Here is a 27,803-nt window from a genome sequence, read left to right on the forward strand (position 1 = left end):
GCAATAATACAAATGGGGCCACAAAGCTAAGGCATTAGCGCAGTATAGTTACAAGGAATTTCATTTCATTGAATTAGGGCTTGTGGACAAAAAAGGGGTGATTCTAACTTTCTTTCAGAATTCTCACTTTATTCCCAGAATTCTCTCCGTAAATCCAGGAATCTGACTTTATTCTCACGATTGTTTCTTGACCGGATTAAGAATTCTCAATTCATTCTTAGAATTCTCACTTGACCGTCAATTTTATTCTCATTTTAGTCAGAATTCTGACTGTTTTCAGAGTTTTCAGAGTATAATAAGGACCAAAGTCAGAATTATTTCTTCTCAGTGATTTTTTGCAAAGCTCTCACCCCATTGACTATAAATGATAATGATAAACATTGTATAACTGGTTTAAAAGTAAGAATTCCGACAAAGTTTGAATTCTGTGGTATTCGTGAGAATCCTGTCAATCTTTTTTTTTCTTCTTGGCCCTATTCATCTTGCGTAGAAGTCTCCCTTTCAAGATGAAATATTCAAAATTCTGAGAATCAAGCCAAAAATGTGATAAACTTGAGAATCCTGCCAACAATTTTTACTTCCATCACTGGTCCTTTTTCCATTGATATTAAAGACATTCTTACTAATCGTACTCCAGTTATCTAACATTAAGAATGCATTCAAACTGTGAAACAAATACAAAGATCACTGTTTGTGTCCCTTGATCCCAAAATCACTCCCAACGCAAACTGATAGAGTTCCTGTAAATGGCAGTCATGATACCCCCCCCCCCCCCCCCAACTGAGGTGGCTCTCCTCATAGTGGACTTCAAGTATGGGCTGAAGGACGACCACCCGCCCACAAGTAATTTACGCTTACATGGGGGCAGCAGATTGGGAATTTGCTGCCATGGTGACAAGCCTGGCGGTATCTAATAACAACAGGATGTGAAAAGAGCCTGCAGTTTGTGGGAGGGGGTGGCGGCTCAGAAGGGAGCGGCAGAGGGAACGCAGATAAGTAGAAACGGCTAGCGCGCGCATGCTTTGCTCATCTTTATGAAATGGTGGCATCACAGGCAGCCACTTTCTTTTCCCCAAAGTATATACAGTATTTCTCTTTCAATCATTTTCCTCTAGCAAATGATCGCATTGTCGCTCAGTGACCTTATGCCCCATCTCCGCAAAAAGGTCCGGTCTTCTTTAATTGGATCATTTCAGAGACATTCGGAGTGCGTGTCTGTTGCGTGGGTGGGGGCAACAGGTCTATGTTTATCTGCAGGTTGGCAGTGCGCGGTTGCCATGGTGAATGTGACAGAGAGAGTTTGCTAAGTGCTTCAGTAAGTTGAGTATACTGTAATTATTGCAGCAGAACATTTATGTAAATGTGCAGCTTTTATGATATTGGCAAGGTTCAAATAAATGTTTGAGATGATTCTGTGACTGCATATGTAGTGTTAATCAAAAGGAAAAAGATGCGGAAGTTGATTTTTATTATTTTATTTCGCAACATGTTATCTGATGAAATGATGATAAAACAACTGTACATATAGACATGAGTATGAGCTGCAATCTTGAAACTCTTGAGTCATTTGCTTGCTTTATGCTTATGCCGCTCACATTTGGCGTTACACGGAACTGCAACAGGATGATGTTTTTTGTTTTTTTTTTAATGTGAAGACAAAACAAAATGGAAGCAAACTTACAACATAACAAGTGGCAAAAAAAGTACAAAAACACACACACACACCAAAATTAAAACAGCTACAAACACACAACACAATCTGAATCGCTTTACCTCAATTCTCATATATTTTCACTAGTAATTTCATCATCGATGTGATATAGAACCACTGGATATTTTTATACCTTCCTGTCGATATGTGCGCTGTTTCTATCAGTAGGGTTAAAAAAAACAACAAAAAAAACAGATATCAAGATGTACCAAAAGCATACTTTTGTTGCATTTGTTTTGTGTTAATTCGCTAACGACATACCGCAACGAAGCTCTTAGCAGTACACCTCGATTACCACATTTTTTCCGTTTTTTTTTCTTTTCTTTTTTTAAGGCATTGAATCCCGTGCCTTAGCCATCTATCTAACTGTAGGCATACGGTATAAAAGAGATTCTCAAAGAGTTGAAGGGGCAGACTGAAGCCCCAAACTGTGCTTTTTTGTTTGCACCTTTTTTCTTTTTGCACATTTTTTGTTATGTTTTGATAGATGTTTGCATTTTTGTGTTTGCATGTTTTTTTTAACACCTCAGACTGTAGCGTTTCGACAGTTACAGTGTATTTGCCCCTGTTATAATGGCAAAAAAAAGCTATCAAAGCCCAAGCAACATTATTTTGAAAGGAAAGTTTTCAAGTTCAAAAAGAATAAATAGTACTTTTCCACGTAGTCACAAATTATTGAAAGCTGGTATCGCCATGAGCTCGTTTTCTGCCGCTCTTAGTTCTCCGTTTCGGCAGGCTTCCTCTGCGTAGCGCTCTCCTCGATGGACGTCCAGAAAAGGGTGCCAATCATCCGATGGGGAGCACAGTGACTTAAGGCGCTGCAAGGAAAAGTTTGCATTATGAAGAGGTCACGACCCCGACTCTGCCTTTTAGTGAAAAACGTTTCCCAAACACCTTCCAAATGTTTCCTTCGGCTCTGCTCAACTTTGAAACGGCGATGATGGGGATCCATACGAGTGGGAGAGCAGCGATGCACCATCCTAGAGCTACTGCCCAAGCTGGGAGTTTGACTCCTCCATAGCTGGGGGGCTGAAATGACTTCAGAGACCACACCAAGATGGCCTGGATAACAGGTTAGCCTCTCTTTACATTTCTATGGCAGGATAGCTGAAACTTTTCCTACAGTACTTCCTACAGTTATATAATATAACCTGACAGTACTCCTTGGAGCAGTTTGTTTAAACCCTGTGGAACATCTACACAAATGTAGATTAAAAAAAACCTCTCATCAATAACATTAAAGGCTCTTTTCTGTGCCCAATTTAATTCTATTCTGTCTGAAAAAAGAAGTGTCAATAATCCCCAAAGCTACATCAAGCGTATGTGTTATGATCTAAAATTGAAAAGGAAATGTTGAGGTTGTATTCACCAAGAGGATACATGGGCTGATAATGAACCAACATGCTCTCCACCACAGCCAAAACCAGAAGCTCTTTTTCCCGAGCATCATCTCAATGTCCTCAATTAATCGGTTCATCCCTGCAATACACACACGCAAACACACACATGACTGAAAACAACAGAGATTAAGAATGTCTGTAGTTAAACTGTAAATCCTCCATGCCTGCCTACCGTTTTAAGTTTTATTTTGTTCTCTTATGTGAGCTTTATTCAGTCAAATAAAACAGATAGAGAACAAAATTCTTATTTACATTCGTAACGTTGTATTAATTTGCATTTAATGGCTCATTTTTGTCTAGAAATGATTGAAGAAAGTGGTAAAAAGTTTTTTACATTTTTGTTTGTACCTCATTCAAAATTATTCGGAGATTTTCAGTGTTCAAACAGTATATGGCTGTGGATTGTTAGAGAAAGATGTTAGAAAAAGGGATGCCCAAACATTTTAGGGCTTTTTTAGGTGTGGAGGGGGGAAGGAGTATTATTTGACATACTTAACTTTCAATTGTATTTGTATAGGTAAAACTCAACATTTATAATGTACATTGTTTGTATAAAGATTAATTTGGGGGCTTTCTGACGTTTTTTTTTTTTTTTTTATGGCAGTCATACGATCAACCAATACTAACTTAGTGATCGACTGTTCGACCATGATTGACGCATTGAGTGTCCTTGCATTATGAGCTTTTAGAAATGTTCCAATTCCAGTGAAATTTACCGTAGATGTAGCAGAAGCCAATGATCTCCAGCAGAGCCAAAACAATCAGTACCCAGGCTGCAACGAACGCATCCATTAGAGTCACCCAGTATATTCCCGCCTAGTGCACAAACACACACTGGGCGTGAACATTGCAATAACACTTAACAGAGGTCAACCACCTACCCACCTTTGTGACTAATGGTAGGCCTAAAATGAAGGTGATACAGGAACAAGTAAGGCTTATATATGCCCGTTCAAATTTAGGGAAGGCATCATTGAAGCTGGTAGACACCACCTCTGGTAAAAGACAGCATAGGAAATAGCGACGAAAATGCTTGGTGGTAACGTTTCAATAACATGACAACATCTGCCCAAATGAACGATGACCTCACCTAAATATGTGAACTGACTGTCAAGGCCAACAATGGAAATCATGAAAAAGAAGAGGACTGACCAAAGGGGAGAAATGGGAAGCTTGGTCAGCGCTTCTGCGTAAACGATGAATGCCAGGCCGAATCCTGCGCAAAGACGGGTAATTGCGTTAAACTTGGTATGGTTTGACATTTTCAATGAATGATATTATCAGGTGTCTGACCGTCTTTCACCACTTCCCCAATAGGAACTTGGTAAACGTAGGACACGTGACCCACAATGGAAAAGATGGCGAAGCCTGCTAAAATACTTGATGCTGGAATGGGATTCAAATTGACACACCGAATAGACAAATAAAAATATGCCTCATTTAAAGTGAATTTAAAGGTTACTCCTTATTTTCAACCCTAGCGACCCCGTTTCATCGCCACTGTGTGTTGCCCCACCATGGTTGATGATGCATATGGCCACGGAGTCGAGGAACATGTTGTTGTGGAACTTGCCGTAAGAAGTCAGAGTCATAAGCCCCCCATTAGCAATCGACAAAGAAAATGCAGTCTGGGTTGCAGCGTCCTTCCAGACCTAGAAACACAATACAGTACTAAAATAGTTGCAGAGAGGGTGTCAAGCATCCTTGTCTTCTCAATGTTTAACTGACTTGTAGTGAAAGCTTAATCACTATGCATAGCTTGTGAGTTTTTCAGTTTGCTCAATAGATTTTTGGAACTTCAATTTAGCCTTCACTGTTCTGTGACCTTTTTTCGACTTTTCTGATGAACCACTGGAGAAGTGAACATTTAAACTAGTGTTGCCATTCCCTTGTGACCTCGTGACGATAAATGTGCGAATTCTCACCTCTGCCTCTGTCAATTTTGTGAGGTTGGATTGAGCCCCGATGTAGAAGCCTATCCCATGTCTGGCTCCCTCGAGTGTCGCGCCTCTGATCAGAAGGATCACAAGCACCACATACGGGAACAGAGATGTGAAATACATAACCTGGAGAAACACAGTGTAAAAATGAGCAACAGAGATGAATCTATCTATCTATCTATCTATCTATCTATCTATCTATCTATCTATCTATCTATCTATCTATCTATCTATCTATCTATCTATCTATCTATCTATCTATCTATCTATCTATCTATCTATCTATCTATAGCTATTTCTCTCTCTCTCTCTCTCTCTCTCTCTATATATATATATATATATATATATATATAGAGAGAGAGAGAGAGAGAGAGAGAGAGAGAGAGAGAGATATCTCTCACACAGTTGCTTGCTATCACAATGCAATTTGTTTTCTCACCTGATGTTTTCCGTGCACAAACGAAATATGACCATAACTTACTTTTCCTGATGATTTGATTCCTTTGATGAGAGCTGCAGCAACAAGGATGGAACTCAGCAGCAAGCACAGAGCCAAGTGCCAAACTATTGGACCGGTCTGCTCGATATTGCCGGATCTTTGCAGTGCCACGCGGCTGAGGTAGGGGGGGAGGCACGTCTCATTTACAGAGATATCAACAAGCGTTTGCAAACATGTCTGAAGGCGATTATGGGAACATCCTTACTCCCAGTACTGCTCACTTCCGCTCCGCGCTTCAAGTTTTATCTCGTCAGATGAAGCACAGGTTCTGTTGTCCTGAGTCCAGTTGGCCACCAAAACACCACTTATATTGCAATATACTAGAGGAGAAGAGATGACGAGTCAATTGTTTTTTTCCCCCTGGGAAGCACTGATAAAAAACAGTGTCCCAGCAAAGCAATCACAATTATTAGCGAAGAGAAATAAATGGAAGTTGTAATGAGTTCATAGGACCCAAATGAACCAATTTTGACCTCAGCTGACTTTTACAACATGAAGTATTTTGAAACGGCTTTTGCAATCTAAGATATTGAAGGTTGATGAGGTGAAAGTAAATGCTTAAAGTTATTCAAGAAAAAACTATTCATAATATTGACGCTAACATTTTTGTTTTTTAAATATCTCATGATATTCAGGTAAGAATATTGTAGAGCACCTAAAGGTAAGTCGCTGCAGTTTTTATCAGCCCAATTTTGGCACGTGGACCATGGCAGAGGAGACTGGAAGGAGGCAAACAGGTAGAACAAGCCATAGGCCACAATGACGTTGTAGTATATTGCCATCAGACTGGTTACAAAGACCATTCCAACGCCGACGCCTGCAGATACGTCAGAATGCTCAGTATGCAGTAGCGGGCAATAAAACATGAGTGTTGCGAAAATATAAAACGTGGCACCTAACAAAACAGGAATCATGCATCAATTTAAAAAAAAAAAAAAGTAAACATTTTGAAACATTTTTTATAGGGGGAAAAAAAGACATAGGAAGGCTTGGCTTTCCTTTTTAGGAATGTTAAAAGTACCCGCAAAGAATATGCAAAGTATGTATGGCCAGGCCAATTGAGTGATCGGCTCACCCTGAAGTAGTGGCACCGCTCTCCATATGTTAACTGCACCTTGGCTGGAGAACTGACCGACGGCGCTTTCCAGGAAGTAAAGAGGAATCCCAAACAGAGCCAACATAGCCAAATAGGCAATAACAAAGGCACCTGCTCAAAACAAATAAGCAAATGTCATCATCTATACATCAAAATATGTCTGGTGAGGATATTTTTATTTTTACCCCCGCCATGTTTGTAGGTTAAATATGGAAATCTCCATATATTTCCCAAACCAACAGCGTAACCCGTCAAAGAGAGAAAGTATTCCGTCTTGTTGGTCCAGTTACCACGTTCTGGATTTTCTTCACTGACATCAACCACAGGAGGATCCTGCATAAAAATAATGTAACGTTTCATGTATACTTGCCTGTATCTGTTGAAGGAGATGCTTACCTATGCATAACAGGAGCCATATATTAGCGCAGTAATAAATTATTTCATTAATTAAGAAACATACAAAAAAAAACTGTAGTGGGGTAGCCATGTAACTTGTAAAGGTTTTTAAGTAGATGAAAAGCAGCAACTGTAATATTATTTTACTTTGGAGTATCATTTTTATTGATGACATTCTAGTCTAGGGCTTGTCATTTCTTTACTTCCCAAATATGGGTGACTAAATTCATCGTTTGCTTTGTCTGTGAAGCATGAAAAGAAGACTATGATCTATAGACAGTATTTTAACAGTCATATGTTTTAATAGCCAGGGGAGCTAAAAGAACTGTGCAAATGTTTATCAACTTTAAAATGAAAGCCCCACGGGTTGTTTTAAAGTTTATTAGTCTGAAACAGTTTTCCTATCCAATAGGTACACTGAAAACCATGTCAATTCTCATTTAACAATCCAATACAAATGCTGAAATAAAAATGTAAAAGTTTACAAGGATAATGCAATTTTTTTATTTCCACCTTTGAAGAGGTTTTTGTTGTGATTGTAGTTTGCCGCAGTACTTGATTTGATGTTCTTATTTAGTCAAATGACCAATTTTACTAATTAGTTAAGTGTTTAAAGTGTATCCCCCCCCCCCACTTCCTTCTTTTATTTGCAATTGGCATACAAACCATAAACTAACCTTCAAAATGTGATTTGAGTTATATTGGCGAATGTTTTCCTCCTCGCTTTCCGTAGCTAAAGGAAACATGGCAGCCTCAACCTCCCATGTAATATAAATGACGATTACTAGACCCATGATTATACATTAAAGCATTTATGTTTGATGAAAAACATTTATTTACAAGTTATTGAACTTTTTGTGTCTGTCTAAATATTACAAATTGTCCCTTTAATGAATTAATCTTATTTTTTTAAATCTCTTGACTGTGCTAATGATGTTCTAAAAGGATGTCAGACCTGATCTGTTATAATGGCCGCATCCTTGGGAGGGTTAATGCTGCAGTTCCCCATGTCGTCGGAGCAGTTGCTGCCTGTTGGTGAAAAGTCAAACTGAAGTTTGTCAATTCATAGTCAGTCAGCCCCAAAAATTCGTTTTCATGATCCCATACACAGACGATCTAGTAAATTCCGCCGCTCCTCCTCATAGTCACTGCACACTGTTGCTGTAGCCGTTCCATCACAAAACCTGTCTGATGTAGTCAAGTCAGGTGAGTCTCAAAATTACATGGAGTTACATACAGCAGCTGAAAGTCAGCTTTTGTAGTTTATCCTAAGCAAAGAGTAACCTGCTGGCCTTAGGCTTTTTTTTTTCTTTTCCAACTGTTAAGTTAGTATAGTTTGGCCCTGCTGTGTGGCGTGGAGCTCATGCTGTGTTTTCAGGGCGACCCCTTGTTGCCTGTGGTTAACTTTCAGGCCATTTCTTCAAAGTTTACATGCATCCAGTTCTAAGCCCCCTTGATACCTGCCACAAGTTGTTTGTGTCAGGACTCTGATGTCGTTTTCAGTTGACAGAAACGGCAAAAATGGCTGCACCCTGAGATGCCTAATGTCCTGCTTAATTCATGTTCACAAACACAATAACAATCATAATACTGTGTTTAGAATATTTAGGAATAGATAGAATATGTTCACGAACACAATAGCAATCATAATACTGTGTTTAGGATATTTAGGAATAGATAGAATATTTTTTGTAAAAAAAAAATACTTTAGCATTCCTGTCATATTTAAAAAAGAAAACAAAAAACATTTGACTTTAGCATTCTTGTCATTCGTTGCCCACTGACCGACAAATGAAGGAATGCTTAAAAAAAAAAAAAAAAAAAAAAAAAAAAAAAAGGGAAATCGCATTTATCTAGGATCAATCCACGCATGTGTGGGACAAGGGTTTGTTTTGCTAGTTGTAAGCATTTGGTTGTAACTGGCCACTAGATGACAGTAGATCTCAACCACTCACACGTGCAAGTTCAGATTTACGTACAGTACTCGGTTCTACAGGAAAGTTATGACTGAGAAACCACACGGTCACTTTTATTCATTTATATTTACACAACAAATTGATGAATACCCAGTTTTGAAACCATAAATTGTTTATTTAAAAAGTTATTAAAAGTTAAGGCGCTTTGCAATTTCAATGTTTTTGGTATTTTGTTGGCAAATGAATTAGACGCACATGTTTTTGAGCTAACGGGCCATGATGTGGCGTGTCTGGACTGAGTCTGACAGCTGTGTGCTAGCTTGAAACACCTCCTGAAAAACCCATCAGAACCATGAGCTGGAGATAATATTTACACTTGGTTCTGTCCCGGTAAGGTTGCTGGGCCTTTTCCTGCGCCTGCAGAGTTCCTCTGAGTACCGATCACCACGATGAGCATCCAGATAGGGATGCCAATGTTCTGAGGCAGAACACAGTGACTTCACACGCTGTGAAAAAACAAAATCAGACAGCAGGATAATGGAAAGAAGATAGAAAGACTATCAAGCAGTGTATGCACACACACCTCCCACAGTGTTCCCTGTGCTCTTATCAGCTTATAAAACGCAATGAATGGAATCCAAGAAAGGATAAATGCTTCAATGCACCATCCCAGAGCCAGAGCCCAAGCTGGGTACTGGACTTTTCCATAGGTGGGGGGTATGAAAGTCAGCAGGGACCAGATCAGGACCACCTTTAAAATGAAGCGGTAATGCGAGTTAAGAAACTAACTATAGCCACAATCTGATGTACTCAATGAATCACATTGTGAGGAATTGGTTTTCTTGACCAGGCCAAGTCTGGCGCGAGGCACGTTATAAATCTGCAGAGGGCCAGACTAGAGTAAGTAACAATATGATACACCTGGTTTAAACTCCAGGCTTTCAGCTCTTCATTTGTCTTGAAGTATTGCAAGTGATTTGTGTGTGAACTGTCCATTTTTTCAGGGCGTGAAAATGAGGTACGTGCTTTGTACATTTACCACTATGACGCAGGGGCTGATGAAGAACCAACATGCTCTCCACCAGAACCAAAAACTGCAAGTCTTCTTGCCAAGCATCATCTCAGCATCCATAATAAAACAGTTTCCCCCTTGAGAAAAAAAAAAGAACGGGACCACATCAAATACACACTTTTTTTCCATTTCTTTCAACTGTCATATTTACCATAGATGTAGATGAAGCCGATGATCTCCAAGAGAGCCAAAATGAGCATGACCCAACTCGCAACAAACTGGTCAACAAGAGTCACCCAATATATTCCTGCCTAGATACATACAAACTGCGAAATTGAGCAACTAGACTTATACACCAGTGAGAAACATGTTTGGAAGACGTACCTGCGTGACACAAGGTAGACCAAGGAGGTAGATAAATACGCTGATCAATATGGTCAACGTGGCATGTTTGGAGGTCAAGATTTTAGGGAAGGAGTCAATCAGGCATGTGGTGATCACCTCTAGATTGAAGACAAAACAGTGATGGATGGATGGATGGATGGATGGATGGATAATGGAAAGAAGAAAAGAGGGAGGGATAGATGGAAAGAAGGAAGGAGGGATGGATGGATTGTTGGATGAATCTGAAGAAGGAGGCAGGGATGGCAGGAGGAAGGAAGGAAGGAACAAATGAACGAATGAAATGCAAGGACGGAAGAGGGAAGGCACAAAGGAAGGAAGGAAAGCGAGAAGGGTGGGAGGGAGGAAGGAAGGAACGAACGTCCAGAATCATAGCGGGAGCTATTTCATCTGTCACAGTGTTACCTCACCTACTGCTCCAAATTGGGAGTCGAGACCAACAGTCAGCAGCATGATAAAAAACAAAACGGACCAGAGAGGGGAAACGGGCAGTTTGGACAGAGCGTCTGGATATGCGATGAAGGCCAAGCCAAAACCTGCACAACAGCACAAAGACAAAATATTACAATCAAATCTTCATCCACTTACTACTTTGTGGTCATTATGTGTGACTTGCCTTCTTTCACCACCTCCCCAACAGGCACTTTGTAAACATGAGCCATGTGGCCCAGAATAGAAAATATGGCAAAACCAGCCAGCACACTGGTGCCTAGCACAGAAAGAAAATTTAGCTAGATTAATAAGTAGAAGTTAAACATATTTTGAATTGGCTGGATGCAGGTGTACCTAATAAATTTCCCTAAAACAACGTTCATCATTCTCCTACCAGCATTAGTCAATGTCACAGTTAACGAATCCTTCAATGTGTTGTTGTGGAATTTGCTGTAGGAAGCAAGTGTCATGACTCCGCCCCAACCGATAGACAGAGAGAAGAAGATCTGAGTGGCAGCGTCTTTCCACACCTAAAACGCGAAGCGACGCTTGTGATGAGAAGAAGCGCAAATCAATCAGTTACTTGAGCCCATACTTGTGCCTCCCCCAGTTTGGTCAAGTTGGACTGCGAGCCGATATAGAATTCTATCCCATCTTTGGCGCCCTCCAGTGTCAGTCCCCGGATCAGCAGAATCACAAGCACCGCGTATGGGAAGGTAGCAGTGAAATAAACAACCTAAAGGGTCAAAGGTCAAAAGTGAATTTATTATTTATTTTATTTGATTATTTATTTTGACAAATAACTCTAAACCGTGCTACATCTTATCTCCCAATTATTCATCTCAAGGATTGACTTGTTTTCAGGAGGTGCCTTTCAAGGTTCCACAACGCTAACTTACTTTTCCTGATGACTTGATGCCCTTGATGAGTGCGGCACCAACCAGGATGGAGCTCAAGAGCAAACAGAGAGCCAAGTGCCAAACGACTGGACCCGTCTCGTTGATGCTACCGGATCTCTGCAGAGCCATGCGACTGAGGATGATGAGGAAGTTATTTTACAAGCTCATTCACCAATAGGCATAAACACATTTGAAGATGGACGTTGTCTCTTACTCCCAGTACTGCTCACTGGGGCTTTGCACCGGCACTGAGACCATGGCGGATGAAGGACAAGTCATGTTCTCTTGGCTCCAGTTAGCCACTAAAACGCCGCTCATGTTGCAATACACTAGGGAAAAAATAAATATATATATATATATATATATATATATATATATATATATATATATATATATATATATATATATATATGTGTGTGTGTGTGTGTGTGTGTGTGTGTGTGTGTGTGTGTGTGTGTGTGTGTGTGTGTGTGTGTGCTAGGTACCTCTCGGAGAGTCACTGCAGTTGCTATTGGTCCAATCGAAGCAGTGGGACCATGGCAGTGGATTCTGGAAGGAGGCAAACAAGTAGTGCAGGCTGTAGGCCATGATGGCATTGTAGTAGATGGACAATATAAGGGTCACCGTCACCATGGAAACACCAACACCTACACAGGATAACAGTTCAAAGGATTTTTCGTCTGACTATATCTTCAGCTTTGTGTTTTTTCCCCTCAAGCACAATTTCCTGTTGGCTTGGTTAGCGAAAACATTCCCATGAAGTCAAATTCTGTACTGAAGATGGAGAATATGAATAATTCGTTTTGAACTTACTTCATAAATTCGTTTTTGGTTCATCTAAAGACCTATGATTTAGTTGATTATAAATACATTTTGATTTATTGTATCTTCTTTTTATTGTCTTTTTTATTTTTACAATTATGAGTACACAGGATAGTAGGATGATTTGTAATTAGTAACACTGTCAAGGGAGAAAAATCAAAATCACCAACATTGATTATGTTTCCGGATGTCAAAATAAGCATTAGGTGCAGTTCTATGTTCAAGTAAATAAATGGAGACGTTTTCCGATTTATGGACACAAGTCCTTGAAAAACAAATGAGCGGGAGTCATTAGGAAAAAAAAAAAGCTTGGCTGACTAACAAGTAACCATTGTTAATCTTCAATCAGACGTGAGAGTTTAGTTCTTACCCTGTAGTATCGGCACGGCTCTCCAGACCTGAATTGGGCCCTGGCTGCAGAATTGCCCCAATGCACTTTCCAAGAAGTAAAGAGGAATTCCAGCGAGTACCAACATCACAAAATAAGGAATAAGAAAGGCTCCTGCTCAAAAAAAAAAGAAGGATGATACTTTTTTTTTTGCCCAACCTCACAACGGATGTCATCAGAGATACACCTGCCTCCTCCATTCTTGTAGGCCAAGTACGGAAATCTCCAGATATTCCCCAGACCGACGGCGTAGCCGATCGTGGAAAGGATGTACTCCGTTTTACTGGCCCAGTTCCCTCGACCGGAACTCTTATCGCCTTTGTCCACATGCGGGTTCTGAATCATCCAAAACGTCACAAAGACATGCAAAATGTGACACTCTGCTCCACCACACATTATCAAACACACAAGAGCGTTTATATATTTCTTGTTAACTTAATGAGGGAGTACCTGGTCAACAACAGCCGGGTTTGGCAAAACAAAATCCTTCCAGTTGTATTCCTTCATGTCCTCTGGCGTTTTCCCCAAGTCTTCTTAGGAAAACATTCTCGGCTGGTTCTCTTAAAGGCTCCGCCAGGTTGAGGAGTGCGAGCTTCTCCACCAATCACAAGCACTCACCTGACCATCCCGAAATTGCCGTTGTGTGTGTGTGTTCTGGTATTTGGCATTGACTGGGGACAAATAGATGTCTGTACTCTTGGTTTGAGTATCTCTGCGCGTATGTGAAGCTGACTGGCCACCATTATTATGACAAGGGCCCGACCAATAAGGACTTTTTAGGTCAATGCTTATGGCGTGATTTTATGCGTAGTAAATAATGACACCAGTGGTACGTGTTTAAAACTGCTGTAAATGGTTCCAGGTTAACTTTATTACACAAAAGCATTCCAACAGTGTTATTCAAGTCCCATGTATTGAACTACAGTATTTATTGAAATGACTTGTACATTAACTGAAAATTAAATGAACAAAGTTAAGCTTCTTTTTCTCTCTTTTTAGAGCTGACAATTACAATTACTGTAAGTTTGGCAGGCCGGACTAAAAGGCTGCATATGGCTCTTATATGGCCCATACCTGACCTAAGCAATGCTTTTAAAAATTAAGATGTGCTTTGTTTGCATGACAGGTTCACAGAATGAGCTTATTAACAAATTTCATGATATATATTTAAGTAAACATTGTTGCACCTTGCATGCTATGATTTCATGTGTAGAAAATAATCACACCTGTGTTACTTGCTGTAAATAGAATAGATAAATGTAAAAAGTTAGAATGATTTAAATTTGAATAATGTTTTGAAGGGCCATAATAGACCGATTAATCGATTGGGCTCTTATTCACCCCTGGATGTCCGGGGATTTTTCAGTAGGCCTTAATATCTGTCACACAACTTGGGCTGACTTTGCTAGAGTCATAACATTGTCAAATATATATTTACTTTCAACTAACCCCTTAAAATATTCTGTGGCACAGCCCTAACCATACATATACAGATTTTTTTTTTTTGGTGGGGGGGGGGGGGGGGGGGGGGGGGGGCGCTACACCTTCTTTGTGTACAAAAATGGTAAAAATGCGGTAGAAGCAAAAGTAACTATGCTGTAACTACGCTGAAACTAAGTTGTCATGTTTTGACAATCTATGCAATATCTTAGCCTGTAGTATTTTTTTGTACACTTCTCCTTTGATATCACATATCAAAAACATCAAAAAGCCCGAGTTGGGTCAAAATTTCCCCTAAGGACTAAACCAGTTGATGGAATCTCATACTAGTCTACACATATAACCAGTCAGCTTCAGCTATCGTCAGTCTCATGACCACTGTCAGGTGACTTCAATTGTGCAACATGTTCTCGACTGAATTGAGTAGAAAACTGTACAAAAATAAACACGCAGATGTCATTTATGATGATGCTACAATCCATCATCACTTGGATTCATCTGCGGATGACAGTCATCTAAATGAACAGGGGCTTTGCACTCCTACGTCTCAGCTCAGATCAGCACAACATTCCTTCAACTGAATCGTAATTGAAAGGTTTTTACAATCTGTCACAAATGTCCTGCTTGCCTCTTTCCTTTGTTACGATGCTTGTAAAGCACGTTTCACCACATTGACCCCAAACGTGTGAATCTTATCTATTAACCTCAAGAACACATGGGAGGAGCTTTGTGTCATAGAGTTCATTAATCGAACCAACAAAAAATCTTTACAATCTCCCTCAAAAACACTCATCATTTGCTTGCAATTTAGTATGTACCCAATAAATGTATGTTTAATGGATGAAGAGACAAAAAATACACAGTGGCATAGATGTGTTGAATTTTTGTATGCTATATTCATGCAAAGGGTAAAAAAAAAAAGGTGATAATTATCACCAAGAGTGCACTTGTCGAAATCAAGCATTGTCATTTAATGAAAGATGATCTTATGAATGCAACTCTACTTTCTTCCTTCAAGGTCAACACGAGCTGAACGAAGGAAGTTGTCACACTTGTCACGCCTTCATGCATTATGCAGCTACCTAATTCCACAAAATGATCAAATATAATCAAAATAGCTGGAGTAGGGAAAGTCACAGTATCGTTGGTAAAAAAATATTGAATAAGAAAACAATAAAAATCATTTCATGCGCAACAAAAATGCTGTAATATCCTAATAGATAATATCAACCTTATTTTTATGCATGATAAAAAAGAGACTGATTTGTTATAAGTAGTAAAAGTCCCTAACAATTCTAAAAACAATCTTCTTTTTGACTTATGTTTTTGTTACACGGTGAAACATAAAAGAAAAAAAATCGCCTCAATGAACTGAAAGAATCCCCCAGCAGTAGTAATGTGTAGCAAAATTTCTGACGGTTAGGGTTTAACGAAAGGGTTGAGTACCCGTTTAAACTTCAATGCTGGAGGCCAAACGCAGGCAGAGTGAGGAATCTGAAGGGATGTCCTGTGCACTGATCTCATTGCCATCCAGACGCAGAGTTTGCAGCTTGGAGAAGTTGCTCACGTCTACAATGCTGCAGAAACTCCCCAAGGTGAACTCTGCAATGGAACACAAACTTACTAACTCAGTTTACTCATTCAGTGATTTGAACTGGTTTTGCTGGAAGTGCATTTTTTAACATTAATGTTTATGGATAAAGTTTAATCAGATAAATGAAATAAAGTCAAGGTATTTGATATAAAATAATTGTTTTAATATCATAACTTATATAATACAAAGTTAACACCGTTTAGTAGTTATTCCCTCTTACTATCAACAGAAAATGACATTACCAGGGTTCAATTGCTCAGGTAATGACCAATTAGGGTTCACCTGTTGGTCATGTGACATTCACAAACTGAGCTGTGATTAGTCATTACCTGAGCCTTCTGCACATGTGATGTCATTTCCAGATGACAGCAAGTTGCAAAATTTGTTTAGGAAACTCTTCATTGTATGTGAAAACTAATTTAGTTTTGAATATATATATATATGTAAAGTATATGTATATGTATATATATATATATATATATATATATGTATACTGAGTATATATAGTATATATACTTTGGATACTAAAAGTCCCAAAAAAGGACAAATTCCAACAATGGATTAGTTAAAAAGTGATTAAATAAAAAAAGTGGTGCAAAAAGCCTGCTACCGCTTTACCTTTTATGTGATTGGCTTGAAGATAGAGATGCTCCAGGGCGGTGCTGACCAGAGGGATTCTCTCCAGGTGGTTGAAGCTCAAGTCCAGCTCCACCAGGCCCGTCACATTAAAGATGTCGGACGGGATGCCCTTGTCTGTCAGATGGTTGTGGGCCATCCGCAGATACTGCAGCTGTGCTAAAGGGACCAAGAAGCCCTCGGGCAGCGTGGAAATGGAGTTGGAGTCCAGGTAGAGTTGGTGCAGTTTTTCAGGAAGAGCCTCTGGCATCTTGGAAGGAAAGCGTGGGGAGAATGCATGTATACAATGGCACTGATTTGCTACATAAAAAAACACGCTCACCTTGGTCAAATTGTTGCCGCTGACGTCCAACAGCGTGAGGGACGTCAGGGATTTGAGTGATGCGCCCATGTCTGTGATAGCGTTGTCATGGAGATGTAGGATTGTGAGGTTATCCATTCCCTCTAGGTCCGAAGGTGTTACCTAGGTAACAGATACATTATGAGAAGGTCTGCTAATGATCAACGTCAAAACAACAAAAGGTGCAAATTGAAAACGGCTGCACGGCATCTGTGTCGTGAGATTTGTCAGAGCAGGGGCGTGCAGAGAGGGAGCGCCAATGAGGCACCACCCACCTTAAGTCTTTCAGTGCCATGGACGAGAAATCTCATCTTTTTAAATAGTAATAACAATAATACGTCATAAAATTCTCATCAAATACGTTTTATGGCGGGTAGCTGACACCCTTGACTAATGCTTACCTAATATAATCCGATTGAGCACTGCAGTGATAAATGTGACCATTAGATGGCAGTGTTTCAACACATACAATATAGCTTTTACCAACATTCAACTCAAAGTAAAGAATGGGAGTCAATCTTTCATATGGACATTGCATGCGCCTTTCATCGTTGATTATTACTGAGTATTTAGTTTGTGAAATCCCACACGTGAATATCTTTCCTTCTTTCCATCTTACCTTTTCAATGTTGTTATGGTTGATCCTCAAGTCTCGAAGGGTGCGAGGGAGGTTACGGGGGATGCTTGTCAAATTGTTGTGTTGTAAATAAAAACGCTCCAGTCGTTCCAGCTTTGAAAAGGCCTAAAACAATATGGTCATTTTGGCAAATGACCATGAAATTTTAGCTACATTGTGGCCACACATATGGGAAATTTTTGATATTTATGATTTTCCTACTTTTTTTGTATTTTTTTTTACATGTATGCAGTATTCTTAAACCTTGACACCTGCCAGACACCCTTACTTGCATTTAACTTTATATAATAATTATTTCATGAAACATTGGCACCATTCACTGAGGTGTTGTGATCCCCTGATCACCCAATAGAAACATTTCTGGCTACACCCCTAATTTCAGTTGCTCAGTTAGTTTTTGTTAACAATAATATATGTAGTTTTAAAAACATGAGTCACAGTTAGCTTAGTTTTTATCATTTTAGTATTAGTTAGGGGCGGCGCTACATGGTGGCCAGGGACATGTTTTATATTTGTGATTTTTCTGCCATTTTTTACAAGCATGCAAGATTCGCATGGCCCTTGATGCCCTTGTATTAACTGCATATTTACATTTCAATTCACATGATATTATTTCATGAAAGCCTGCCAACCTTTATTGAGGTATTGTGACACTCCATAGACAATTTTCTGGCTACGTCCCTGGTTTTAGCTACATTGTTAGTTTTTGTTTACTACAATATAGCAGGTTTTCTCAATGCAAGTTAGTTTTTGCTTTTTAAAATAAATCTCATTTGGAACGAAAGTGCTTTTCCAATTTTTCTTTCGGTGATTTACCTTCTCACTGATGCCATCAGACGTGAGTCGGTTATGGTGCATCATAAGCCACACCAGATTGGTTGCGTTGACCAGCGCCGAGTCGGATATGGCTGTGATGGCGTTGTTTTGGAGGTACAAGTATTTCATCCGGGAGGGGATGCTGGGCATGGCTGTCAGTCCCCGTGCATCACAGTACATGGCGATGGAAAAGGTCGGGGGACAGTCGCACTCCGGGGGGCACTCGCCTCCTGCCGTGTCCATTTGGATGGAGCTTCGGCGGCTATACAGCCAGGCAAAAGGATCTTGTGCATTGCAGGGGGAGAGTGCAAGCAGGACAGACAAGAGGATGATCACCGGATCCATGGTGCCACTGACACAAAACCCTCCTTAACCTGAATGGGGACAGAAATCATCACTTTTATTTCTATAGTTATGATGCGTTTGAAACCTCAAATGTCCATGCATCCATTTTCTCTTGTCTTCGCAATCCCAGGTGTCTTCATGCTTTAGGCAGAGTACACCGTCAGCTGCTTGGCAGCTTTGCAGGGCACGCGTACATGAACACACTCACAAAAAGCCCAAAGGGCAATTTAGAGTGTCTAACATATCTACCATGAATGTTTTTTGGGCATGTGGGAGGAAGTCCTGGTGAAAACACATGCAGGCATGGGGAGAACATGCAAACTCTACACTGGAAGGAGCTGGAATCAAACCTTTCGCATATGAGGCTGACACACTAATCAGACTTCCACCATGCCGCTCACCTCAAAAAAACAAATACAATTGCGCTGACATTGAACAAGCAAATACAAAAAAGTGCAGGCACTCACACAGTTTTGAACAGGGTTTGCCTGCAGGGAGCAACATTCTTACAAGTCTTAATCCACAGGGGATCCAAGGAGAAAATGAAAAAAAAAAAAAAAAAATGCCAGCAAGAGAAATGGAAACCTGGTTACAATGACCTCTTTGTAGCTGGGCCTCAAAAGTGGTTCAAATTTTCAGTGGATTATCCAATAATCAACTCGATGTCTGAGCAAACAATAATGCTGGTATGATCATATCTGCACATGCTTATAGAGCTCCTATTATGCCTCATACCTTTCTAATTGACCAAAAAGACTTAATGACGGACACATTCTTACATGTGCATGCACTCACACACACATATGGACACACACAGATACAGTTACACACGTTACCTGTTTTACGATACAGGCCTCTTCTCTGTGTGTCCCTCGCTGTGTCCAAGTGGTCCCAAGACTGGAGGGCACACAGACCACAAAAAAAAAAAAGTAGACGCCAAGGTCTCCACCCCTTTTTGCTCAGTGTGATGGTTTCTTCCACTCAACCATCCACCCTCCTGCAACTCATTTCCCGCATGCAAAACACACACTACAAGAAAAAAAACCTTAATTTTAAATCATTTTTCTCCCAGTGCGTAAACACTGAGAGCTTCTTTGACTATTATCTAAATCTGATCATTTTATTACAATTTCAAGGGTTCACTTTATGTCATTACACACTATTAGCTGGTTTATAGGGAAAGAGGGTACCTTCACTGATTTCTGGACTACTGGCGCAAATGTGTTTTTCAAACAGCGAGATGAGGCAACTTCTGGTGAAATTGCGCGTAAATGCTGAAATCTGAATGAAAAATTATGCAAGAATGTGGAATGACATGGAGTGTTTGGATTTGAACAAAATAAACTGAACAATGTTGAATATTGCAGAATAATGTGGAAAGAGAGATGAAATGGTTGGAAACGGCCAAAAGAAATGTAGAAATTATAAGAGAAATATCATTTAAATTTTGGACTTTTCTTTTGAAATTATGACATTTTTGCCATAATGGAATTGTGGGAATGTTGAAAATTGACCGCAAGGTAAAGTGACTCATTTTGAATTTCAAATTGGAATAATTTTTTTTTAAATCCTCATTGGGATTGAATGGGCAATTTTAGGGTGAAAAATGACAAATTGTGAGAAAACTGAAAGTCATGAATGAGAGAAACAATAGCCAAGCAAATACGAATTATCGTAAAAAGTTGACCTTAGGTTTGAATCGGTCAGGAAATAATATAACAATAATCATGATGGTGACGACAATAATAATAATAATGTTAACATTATGACTTCTTATATATTTTCATTAGTGCAGGTTAACTATGTTGCGTATGGTGTGATGTATTGACATGAAACAAACGATTGTCCTGCGTTTTCAATGACTAGCACCCAAAAAATTGTTCTGTACACACTAGCAAACGTAACATGCACAAAATAAATCATCTAAAAGGTCCACATGTGCTGCTGAGCAGGTCCTTAAGGGTTAAATCAACATATGTGTGAGCTTGCCCACATGTTGTCTGTCTGGACTTAATGTGGGTCACTTCCTGCCAATCTTTTACCGTCTGATTTTTGTCCACTTTTCCTTTTTGTCCTTTACCCAAAGGAATGTTACTACCTCGTTTCTACAGTTTGCTGAATGACACTTTGTAAAAGCAAAACAAAAACAACTATTTGAACGTGTTCACATTTGAACATCTGACCCCAAATTTTAGAGGTGGAATTTATTTGTACTTCACTGCGGCTTGCTTGATTTATTTACTGCTCAATACTTTTTCTTTTGTTTCTTTCCGCTGCAAATATACACAGTTAACATGCTAATAACTGCCTAATGTTTTTGCCATTCAGACTTGTGCAGGAACACTCCCCATAATGCAATTCAGATGTTGAAAATACCTCAAAGAATCATTTCAATCATTTCTATTTCTTATATATTTGAGCCTCTGAAAAAAAATGATTTGAGACAGTTTGTTGTTGAAGCTTCAATTCCAGATAAATTAGCATTGCTCTTAGCAGGGAGTAAAAATGCAAATGAAAGCGACATAACAAAAAATTAAGCTTCTTTCAGAAGCGATCTTGGAAGTACGACCTTAACCGCATGCCACCATTTCATCCTAATCAGCGACCATCTGAGATAACATCAAACTTGCAAAGCAACTTGAAGCAGCACCCGGCCTGGGGTGCAGGAAACAACAGGCACACACATACAGAATGAAAAGCAGATGTCTGTAAACACAAATGGAATGGACGTTACATCACACTGGCTTTTTCACACATAATCAAGGAGGTTTAAATGGATGGCATTCTTCTCAGCTTAAGTATTGTCCCAAAATAAATAAATAAATAAATGAGATAAAATAAATTAGCTGCAGTACCCTAAAAATAAAGATCACGTTACATTATTTCTGTTCCAAATTTATGATTTCTCCGTTGAAATAACAACAAAAGCAAAAATCTTACTACGCCTACATTTATAATTTTTTTTTTTCTCCGTTTTCTTAATGTTATACATTTACTAAGTCTACAGGCGCCATATTGAAAAAGAAACATTGCCCTCTACTGTCGAATCTGAGACGTGCTACAGACATGACGGTCAGGTGGTGCATTGATGGGTCCATAAGTGAAAACATTGGATGGGGGGAAATAAATATAAAATGTGGTAAATTTCTAAAAAACAAAAAACTAGTACATTACCTGTATATTTTATTACGTTCTGAGTTATATAGTGTAGAAAAATGTTTATATGTTGCGATTCTGAACCTATGTGACTTTTTGGACTCTTTACATTTACCTGAGAATTGTTTTTTTTTTGTTTTGTTTTACATAATTAAAATGTTACACAATGTGCTTCAATAGAAATGGAAGAAATTTTGTCAGTGGAGATTTTAGTTAATGTTGCAATGAGTACGCTATTAAAAAAAAAAAAAAAAAAACCTATAGCTTTAAAGTAGAATTTTCCAGGAGAATTTTCCAGTGTTGATTGACAAGGTGTGAACGTTGCAACACAACACCTGTTTGGAAAATGACTCACTTCGTTGTTTCGTTGTAATTTTATGGCAATAAAATGCGCCCTTTCACAAAATGTCGGAGACAAAAACCAACAAATGAGATTGATCAAACGTTAATATGAAACAACTCGAGGGCACGCGAGAAGCAAGTGAGGAAGTGTGGGCAAACAAATTAAGCAACCCATCACATCCAAGTTCAGCTGCCGTGTCAAACCGATGCACAAGTCGACACTTAAAAATCTTCCAAGGCAAAAGCGTGCGTGTGATTTGTTATGATTGTTCAGGGGGGTGCTCTTGCAAGATTTACTTTTGTTGTCAACCTTTTCACCAGCATCTCCCCTCATATTGGGAGAAAAGTCTGGAATCATTTTGCTCTCCTCTGCGATGTGGGAAAGAAGGCACATGGACACAAAACACACATGCACACACAGAATGGTCTCTTTGGATCCCCAGGTACTCTGTGGAAGGCCTAAAGGCAAGACACACGTGCATGCACAAACATGCACGCACACACACATGCCACACACACACACACACGCACATGCTAAAGTGGCAGTAAAATACACAGACATGCACATTTGTGCTACAGGCGACACATTTACTCCAAATGTTACAACCTTGGTAGTTAGCAAGGAGAGAGCATGCATGGAGGAAGTCTGGGATGGCGCCACTCTTTGAGGAATGCATCACAGAGCAAGTAAACATAGCATGAAAATTCTCACACTCTTTCACACACACGCAAAAGTCCTCGCTGCTCCTGCAGAATGCCACGTGCTTCATTTGGGAATTTAATCAACATTTCTCCACTGCATAAAGGTAAATTTAGTCTTTTTGGGGGTTTCTATACTAAATGTGCTTGCACGGGGCTGGCAAACAGGAAAAGTGGCAATCTTATCAGTGTCTGCCAACATTTGCCAGAGTCATTAACTTGGAAGGAGTGGACAACGCTTCTCTTTGCTTGACTTTTGGCTTGCGCTATACCTTCACACCGCGGGAGTGTCACTTGTACAACTTGACACTGCACACGTGCTTCTGTGGACAAACCTCTATTGCTTCTCAGGAAATCGAGAGCCTCTGCACGTGTTTCTGTGTTTCTAAACTTACTACTATAAAAAAGTGTGTGTGTGTGTGCGTGGGTGTGTGTGTGTGTGTGTGTGTATATATATATATATATATATATATATATATATATATATATATATATATATATATATATATATATATATATATATATATATATATATACATATGTATATGTGTGTGTGTGTGATGCGTTTTCACAAAATCAGGCTTATGTAACCGAAAAATACAAAAAAACAAAAATGTTGATGATGTATTATAATTGCACACTCAATTCCCTTTAAAGTTATATATACAACATGCGGGTAAAGTTGACGAAAAATTGATAAAAATTACAGCATTTTCAATACTCAGTGGGCCCCCGTGTTACGACATTAATCCATTCCGCGGTTGGGGGCGTAAGGCGAATTTGTCGTATGACGGGCAATCCAAACCTATGTTAAATACCTAATGCGTTTAGAACCCCAGGTAAAAACATCAAAATTGTACATACAGTACATATTAAAAATTGGTACCAAAATAGTATAGTAAGTGCTACATATATATATTATATATGTATACAATTAGATAAGATCATAAATAAAAAATATAGAGAGGATTTATTTACCTTTGAGTGCCGTTTATTAATCCCATATTCCCTACTAAGGGTTATCTCCAGCATCGTTTCCATATAAATTATCTTCTTACTTGTCTCTTTAACATCACTAGCAATCTTGGGACAAATGGCTAACCCTTTCAACTTTGAATTAAGCAGTAAAATGCACAATAAATACGGTTTCGTAACCACTCACAATCGAACAAAACTTTACCGTTCCGCCATTTTGAAACAAGTGAGGCCGACCAATACCAGACCACCATCTCCGTGAGGAGACGCCGACTAATAGCAGACAAGCATTGTAGTCACGCGTTACATGGAAGCAGTTAGAAGTAAATAGTAAATAAGTGCAATTACCTAAAAACGCCACCAGACGGAGGCAAAACAACACAAATATAGCCACCCTCTAGGGTCATGACAGTTGTTTTTGTCGCAAATCCGGGAAAATGTCATAATGAGGGGATGAAAAAACTCAGTATTACAGGTGCATCATGAAAATAACGTAAATCAGGGACGTTGTAACACGGCAACTGTATTGCAAAGTTGAAATCCCTAGCAATGATTTTGTTTCCATGCAGACTTACATAGATGCCAACTTGTCTCCATGGGCGTGCTGTGCTGTATCGCGGTGCTGTCTTGTGTTTTTGCTGCGGCCACTGCCAGCCCCGCGGCCGACATGGACTACGGCGGCGTTCCCTTATGGGTCGACCGCTTGCTGGGCGAGCCCAGCGTGCTGAGCCTGCGGGGCCGCTTAGACGCAGCTTGGTACCGAGCCACCAACCCCCAGGCCTGCCCGCAACAGTGCGACTGCCCCATTCAGTGGCCCACCGCACTGTATTGTGATCACAGAGGCCTGGAGGAAGTTCCGGAGGTCCTACCAGCCACAACGCAATACTTGTTTCTGCAGGTAGGAAAATCCTGAGAAGGTCATGTTCGATTTCAGGTTTCAGCGGATCACATTTTGTTTACATCTTCTCCAGAGCAACAACATCTCTTCTCTCTTCGCCTCGTCTCTGGCAAACATCACCGGGCTACACTGGCTCATCCTGGACTACAACCGTTTGAAAAGTGACCAGCTGGACCAGGGGATCCTACAAAACCAGACCCAACTGGTTTACCTTTTTGCCAACCACAACCACCTGAGCTCAGTGCCCCGTAACCTGCCAGACGGTCTCAAGCAGCTCCGACTGGCCCATAACCAAATCGGCAGCATCGGGCCAGAGGCTCTTAAGAACCTGAAGAACTTGACACTTCTGCTTCTGCAGGGCAACGTTTTGAAAACAATCAGTGAAGGAGAGCTTGGAGGTAGGGGTATCTTTCCTCATGTCATTAACCAGATTTTTTTTTTTTTCATGCATCATTTAGAGTAGACCACCGAAAGGTCAAAATACATGAAAAACAAAATAACGCAGTGTATTTCTCTACATGTATCTTTCAGGTCTTCTTAATTTGAACTTGTTGGACCTCAGCGGGAATTCCTTTTCAGCAGTCCCTGGACATTTACCAACATCAGTGCAGCAGCTCTATCTGTCCAACAACTCCTTCTCAGGGCTTGATGAGGACAGTTTCTCGCGACTCATCAACCTCAAGTACCTTCGTTTAAGCCGCTGCTCCCTAAAAAGTGGCAACATCCACCCTCAGGCTTTCAACCTCTCTTCCCTGGTGGAACTGGACTTGTCCTATAATAAATTTACCAGAATCCCACCTGTCCCCACCACCCTGCAGCATCTCTATCTGGAAGCCAATCAGATACAAGGTGAGCTATGTAAAAACATATCACAAAATACATCCAGTGCTAAGTATATGAATACTTAGGGTGTTGTTGCTGAATAGATACTAACCATAAGGTTATCTTAGTATGCAAAGTGGGCAGAAAAAGGTGAATATGAATCACATTCTTGTAAATTTTGGAACTTTGTTCCTAAGAGATGGAACACTCCTGGTAGTGTGATAAGTGGTTGTGCTATGTCGAAATTTGACATGTTTTCCCCGTCTGGGTGAAATTTCAGCTCCTGAGTACCTTCTTTCACTGCTTTCCCTTTGATGTGAAAGGCCCTATATGTAAAATCATATCAGCAAAGAGTGGAGTGGAGAGTACGGGGTGGGGGGTATTATGTGAGGAAGGAAAAATTTGGTTGACAAAAGAAAAGCGAGATCGGTATGAAAACATCTGTGATGGTTTTGGACGGGAGGAAATACTGCCAGATGAGCGAGAAGCACATGCTGTTCTACTTTATTATTCTCCTCTTTCCCCTTTCTTGATCTGCTCTCCATCACTCTGACCTGCTGTGGACTTGGATTTTCAACTACAGGACCACTGAGTACACAATAAAACCTTTTGTCGCCGTTAAATACTATACTGGAGGGTAGTTAGGCTCAAAAGCTGTGGTGACAAAAGAGTCTGCTGTGAGACAAACAGACAGCAAACCATGATGACGCACACCTATGAGGTTCGCTACCAAAGACCCTCGCCTGGGCCGAGGTGACTGTATGACTGAAATGAAGGGCTGAGGTTTTAACCGCATGCGTTTTAACCCGGGCACCTGTGAGATATAATGGAAAACACAGGCTGGGTGAGAGGAAATGTTACTCGATTTTTTTCTGATGAACACACAGAGCATGGAATGAAACCAAAACCATGAACAGCAAATAAAAATGCCAACTTGATCATGTGTTCACTTTAGAGTTCAACGTGACGAGTTTCTGCAGAGAAGTGGGACCGCTGAACTATTCCCGGTTGAAGATCCTGCGACTGGACGGCAACAAGATGTCCTACAGCCAGCTCCCCTCCGATTGGGTCTACTGTCTAAGAGTGATTCATAGTATTTACATTTGAATATGCAGAAATGTAAATAAACTCCTGAATATAGTCCTTCATCTGGCTTTGCAGCATGTTATTTTGGTTTCATTTTCTAACACCAAGTGTGACATGCTGTCTCATGTCTGTCTGAATGGAATAGAACATGTAGTGGTGTAACAGAGATGTCAGAATTGGCTCCATGACAGACATTTAGGAATGGCAAAACTCAGTAGCGCTCTCTGGGGAGACTGACTCACTCAATTGGGCCAAAAGCCACAGCGGCAGCGCAAAGAGAGGTGAACGTCATCCGCAAATGCTGCAAACTGACTTCGAAAAATTTCATCCCATCTATAAAGTGCATAAACACAATAAACCAACAGCAGAAAAGCAACCGATTTCAGGCCTCAAACGATTTTTTTTTCGCCCTGCCCCGAATGCCCCCAAAGTCCTTATCTTGCTTTCCCTTTGTTCATGTCATGAACATGTTCTTAAGACGTTCTTAACCCTCAGTGTTGATGGTCAAACGGGTCTCTAGCGTAAACTGCAATCAAATAAATTCAATTTGCAAACGTTTAGAAATGAATTCATGCTGCTGTTTTGAACCTCCACCTGTTTGGACACTCTATAGTCATTTTTAGCCTCCTGGTTTTTTTCTAATGCTTGTAGTTGGATGCATCAAGATCAATGGCCCAAGTCGGGTCGAAATTGACAGCAAAGGGTTGAAGCCCCTATCCAGGCTGAGATCCGAACATTTGCGGATTTTGACAAAAAGAGTGACTGAGCGTTAACGTCACAGATTCGTCGTGGTTTGATCAACGTCTTTTCTTGAAGCGTTAAAACAAGTAAGACTGTTTTAGAACAATTAAGACGGTTTGAGAACAATTAGGACTGTTAAGCCCCTATCCCGCCAAGGAGTGAACAATGGCAAGTTTCAGTGAGGGGAATGGCACTTAATCAAGCCCTCATATTAACTTCCTTCTTAGCGTTTCCTGATTGCCTAGAGCACCTTTTCTATGCCTCTTTTTGTTCCTATCGTTTTCAGCTGCATCAGTCATGATGACATCTCCCACTGCAGCTATGTACCCACGCAGTCTTCTCATATACAGTAGGAGCTTACAG

At 40.1% G+C, this 27,803-nt stretch overlaps 4 protein-coding genes across 5 annotated transcripts; 1 reads left to right on the forward strand and 3 right to left on the reverse strand.

Moving 5' to 3' along the window:
• Positions 1-1,465: 1,465 nt before the first annotated feature.
• LOC148419009 (sodium- and chloride-dependent neutral and basic amino acid transporter B(0+)-like) lies at positions 1,466-8,051 on the reverse strand. The gene is made up of 15 exons (XM_088422788.1): positions 7,998-8,051; positions 6,832-6,979; positions 6,626-6,757; positions 6,206-6,367; positions 5,756-5,870; positions 5,533-5,665; positions 5,037-5,177; positions 4,628-4,763; positions 4,405-4,497; positions 4,202-4,327; positions 3,997-4,106; positions 3,828-3,927; positions 3,081-3,190; positions 2,606-2,773; positions 1,466-2,529 (listed from the first exon to the last, which is right to left on the reverse strand). Exons 1-15 carry the CDS (start codon positions 8,049-8,051, stop codon positions 2,377-2,379), a joined length of 1,881 nt encoding a protein of 626 aa, XP_088278914.1. The 3' UTR covers positions 1,466-2,376.
• A 1,251-nt stretch (positions 8,052-9,302) lies between these two features.
• On the reverse strand, positions 9,303-13,420 carry slc6a14 (solute carrier family 6 member 14). The gene is given in 15 exon segments (XM_088423471.1): positions 9,303-9,464; positions 9,542-9,709; positions 9,998-10,107; positions 10,182-10,281; positions 10,355-10,473; positions 10,783-10,908; positions 10,989-11,081; positions 11,199-11,334; positions 11,400-11,540; positions 11,704-11,836; positions 11,918-12,032; positions 12,189-12,350; positions 12,896-13,027; positions 13,105-13,249; positions 13,349-13,420. Coding segments are annotated over 15 exon segments (1,914 nt in total).
• Positions 13,421-15,159: 1,739 nt separating this feature from the next.
• On the reverse strand, positions 15,160-19,715 carry fmoda (fibromodulin a). The gene is made up of 6 exons (XM_088423627.1): positions 19,558-19,715; positions 18,377-18,750; positions 17,543-17,665; positions 16,906-17,046; positions 16,566-16,833; positions 15,160-15,955 (listed from the first exon to the last, which is right to left on the reverse strand). The coding sequence occupies exons 2-6, from the start codon at positions 18,719-18,721 to the stop codon at positions 15,804-15,806; spliced, it is 1,029 nt and encodes a 342-aa protein (XP_088279753.1). The 5' UTR covers positions 18,722-18,750; positions 19,558-19,715; the 3' UTR covers positions 15,160-15,803.
• Positions 19,716-22,811: 3,096 nt separating this feature from the next.
• LOC148419012 (lumican) lies at positions 22,812-26,749 on the forward strand. Of its 2 annotated transcripts, none has more exons than XM_088424051.1 (5): positions 22,812-22,906; positions 24,463-24,791; positions 24,865-25,189; positions 25,323-25,640; positions 26,569-26,749. In XM_088424051.1, exons 1-5 carry the CDS (start codon positions 22,891-22,893, stop codon positions 26,718-26,720), a joined length of 1,140 nt encoding a protein of 379 aa, XP_088280177.1. In that variant the 5' UTR covers positions 22,812-22,890; the 3' UTR covers positions 26,721-26,749. The 2 variants fall into 2 exon arrangements, with proteins under 2 accessions (XP_088280177.1, XP_088280176.1); XM_088424050.1 differs by having other exon boundaries at positions 22,877-23,025.
• Positions 26,750-27,803: the final 1,054 nt, after the last annotated feature.

Source organism: Hippichthys cyanospilos, chromosome 9 (genome assembly GCF_059441005.1).
Source record: "Hippichthys cyanospilos isolate Australia breed blue-spotted pipefish chromosome 9, RoL_Hcya_1.0, whole genome shotgun sequence".
Lineage (NCBI taxonomy): Eukaryota > Metazoa > Chordata > Actinopteri > Syngnathiformes > Syngnathidae > Hippichthys > Hippichthys cyanospilos.

Coding starts and splice junctions, on each gene's coding strand:
- LOC148419009 (XM_088422788.1), bottom strand. CDS start 8,051: ATGGGGAACTGCAGCATTAACCCTCCCAAGGATGCGGCCATTATAACA. Junction 6,758..6,831: donor AACCTACAAACATGGCGGGG/GTAAAAATAAAA, acceptor TGTTTTGAGCAG/GTGCCTTTGTTATTGCCTAT. Junction 3,928..3,996: donor GCCTACCATTAGTCACAAAG/GTGGGTAGGTGG, acceptor TTTGTGCACTAG/GCGGGAATATACTGGGTGAC.
- LOC148419012 (XM_088424050.1), top strand. CDS start 22,974: ATGCCACGTGCTTCATTTGGGAATTTAATCAACATTTCTCCACTGCAT. Junction 25,190..25,322: donor CAGTGAAGGAGAGCTTGGAG/GTAGGGGTATCT, acceptor TGTATCTTTCAG/GTCTTCTTAATTTGAACTTG. Junction 25,641..26,568: donor GGAAGCCAATCAGATACAAG/GTGAGCTATGTA, acceptor TGTTCACTTTAG/AGTTCAACGTGACGAGTTTC.
- fmoda (XM_088423627.1), bottom strand. CDS start 18,721: ATGGATCCGGTGATCATCCTCTTGTCTGTCCTGCTTGCACTCTCCCCC. Junction 16,834..16,905: donor GCGGCAACAATTTGACCAAG/GTGAGCGTGTTT, acceptor TTTCCTTCCAAG/ATGCCAGAGGCTCTTCCTGA. Junction 15,956..16,565: donor TCAAGCCAATCACATAAAAG/GTAAAGCGGTAG, acceptor GTTCCATTGCAG/AGTTCACCTTGGGGAGTTTC.